The 1,807-nt window shown below is 38.9% G+C and overlaps 1 protein-coding gene across 1 annotated transcript in view; it reads left to right on the forward strand.

Annotated features, from left to right (window-relative positions):
- The window catches only part of LOC102304058, a gene marked incomplete in the record, with an annotated part of 15,237 nt that extends 13,514 nt beyond the window's left edge, over positions 1 to 1,723 (forward strand). The window contains 1 exon segment of the mRNA XM_005950984.3: positions 1,360 to 1,723. Coding sequence (XP_005951046.2) covers positions 1,360 to 1,613 — 254 coding nt within the window.
- Positions 1,724 to 1,807: the final 84 nt, after the last annotated feature.

The raw sequence follows: 1,807 nt of genomic DNA on the forward strand, positions 1-1,807 counted from the left end.
AGAGGTGAGTTCATCCTGTGACCTGATGTTTATGTGAAGTTTCTACAGATGGTCTGTGAGCAACAGCAGAAGCTTTAAAGGTCAGTGCAAGTGATAGTAAAGAGGTTTTTACAGATGTTTGATGTTTAGGTCTTTTTTTCTTTCTTCGTGTTAAAATGAGAATCTAAGATTTAATTATTCATGTTTATTCATTTTATTGGAATTCCACATTTCTTGAAAGGTCGAAAAATGTTTTATGAAAGTGCCAGATACACATCACATGTTCCCAGATTAAACCAGGGACCACTGGGAGGGTTTCATGCTTACTTTGTGGAGAAAACTGGTAAAGTGTCTCCAGACTCACAGCTCTCATCATGTTGCTGAAGATGCAGATAACAGTGAGACTGGCAGGCAGGTTACAGATATAGACTCATCAGCTCCAATCTGAGGAAGCAACAAGAAAGTAGAATTCCACAAACCAGGAGCAGATTTTAGAATTTAAGGAAGATGAAGCTGAGCACATGCAGACTACACACACCTGTAAGAGGGATAATAAAGCACTGGTGAACTCAGTCATAAAGAACAGCAAATGTAGGGAAATGTTTTCCTTTCAAAAATATTGAACTTTGATTATAATGAAAATGACACTAAATATACTTTGACTTGCTCTGAAATCAGATATGCTAAGAAATAACTGGTACAACATGTATTCAGCTGACAAACCATTAAATTAGATTCTGCAGGCAAGCACGTAAGACCAGGATGTAAAACCTCACATTTGCTGGAGTTCCTTCAGGTAGAGCAGGAGTGGGCAGAACAAACAAATGAGAAAACTTGAGTCTGTTTACCTGTGGGGTTTTTTGTTGTTGTTGTTGCTATAGTTACAGCAGTTGATTTGTTTAACAACCACATTTTTTTTTCAGATGCAGGACCATCAACAGGAGCAACTGGTGTCAGAGCTCTGGCTGATGGTAAGCACACAGCTGTCCTCAGTAAATGTGTTTGATTAGAAACAGAAACGTGTCACAGCGTTTGTCACGTTCCTGAAGTTCAAACTGCAGATGAGACGGTGATCAGGTGAAAAATAAAGAACTTTAATCAAAACTCCTGGGAGGCGAATAATACAGCACAAATGAATCACTGATAGTAATGACGATGGAAAAAGGAACAAAGGATAAAATCAGTAAAACACAGGCAGGCCACTCATATAATAATCCTCTGGTCTCATTACCAGAGAACCCAAACAATGACATCAATATTTCTGGATTTTTCTTTAACAAACTTCAGTGATTTATGTTTTTAAATAAAAATGTGTTCTTGCATTTTGATATAAAAGCAATGAAGCAAGACTCCAATCAGTCGCTGTCATTTTCCCCTCAGGACAAAAACACTTTGTGGATGAACACCGAGTCGAGCTGATCCAGAGAGTGAGCAACATCGAACCGATTCTGGAAGAGCTAAAAGAAAAAATCATCCAACAAGAAGCTTATGATAAAATCAGAGCTCAGCAGACCCCTCAGGAGAAGATGAGGGCGCTCTACAACGGCCCTCTGAAAGCTGGCGATGCCGCCAAAGAAGCCTTCTACCAAAGCCTCAAGAAACATGAGAAGATCCTCATTGAGGACCTCAGCTGAAAGAACTTTGTGTTTTTAACATTTTATATTTGTGCATCTATTGTACATCTGTGGCACCTTATGTTGGGCTTCAATAAATTAAAATTTGTGTGGTAAATCACACACCAGCATGTCAGCGCTTACCTTTCTTTGGTCACAGAAAACAAGTTTCATCCAATAAACACAAACTTCTACTCAACCAGGAAGTTACCAGA

This window comes from Haplochromis burtoni, unplaced genomic scaffold, assembly GCF_018398535.1.
Source record: "Haplochromis burtoni strain Fernald_Lab_line unplaced genomic scaffold, NCSU_Asbu1 Contig_903, whole genome shotgun sequence".
In the NCBI taxonomy this organism is placed as follows: Eukaryota; Metazoa; Chordata; class Actinopteri; order Cichliformes; family Cichlidae; genus Haplochromis; species Haplochromis burtoni.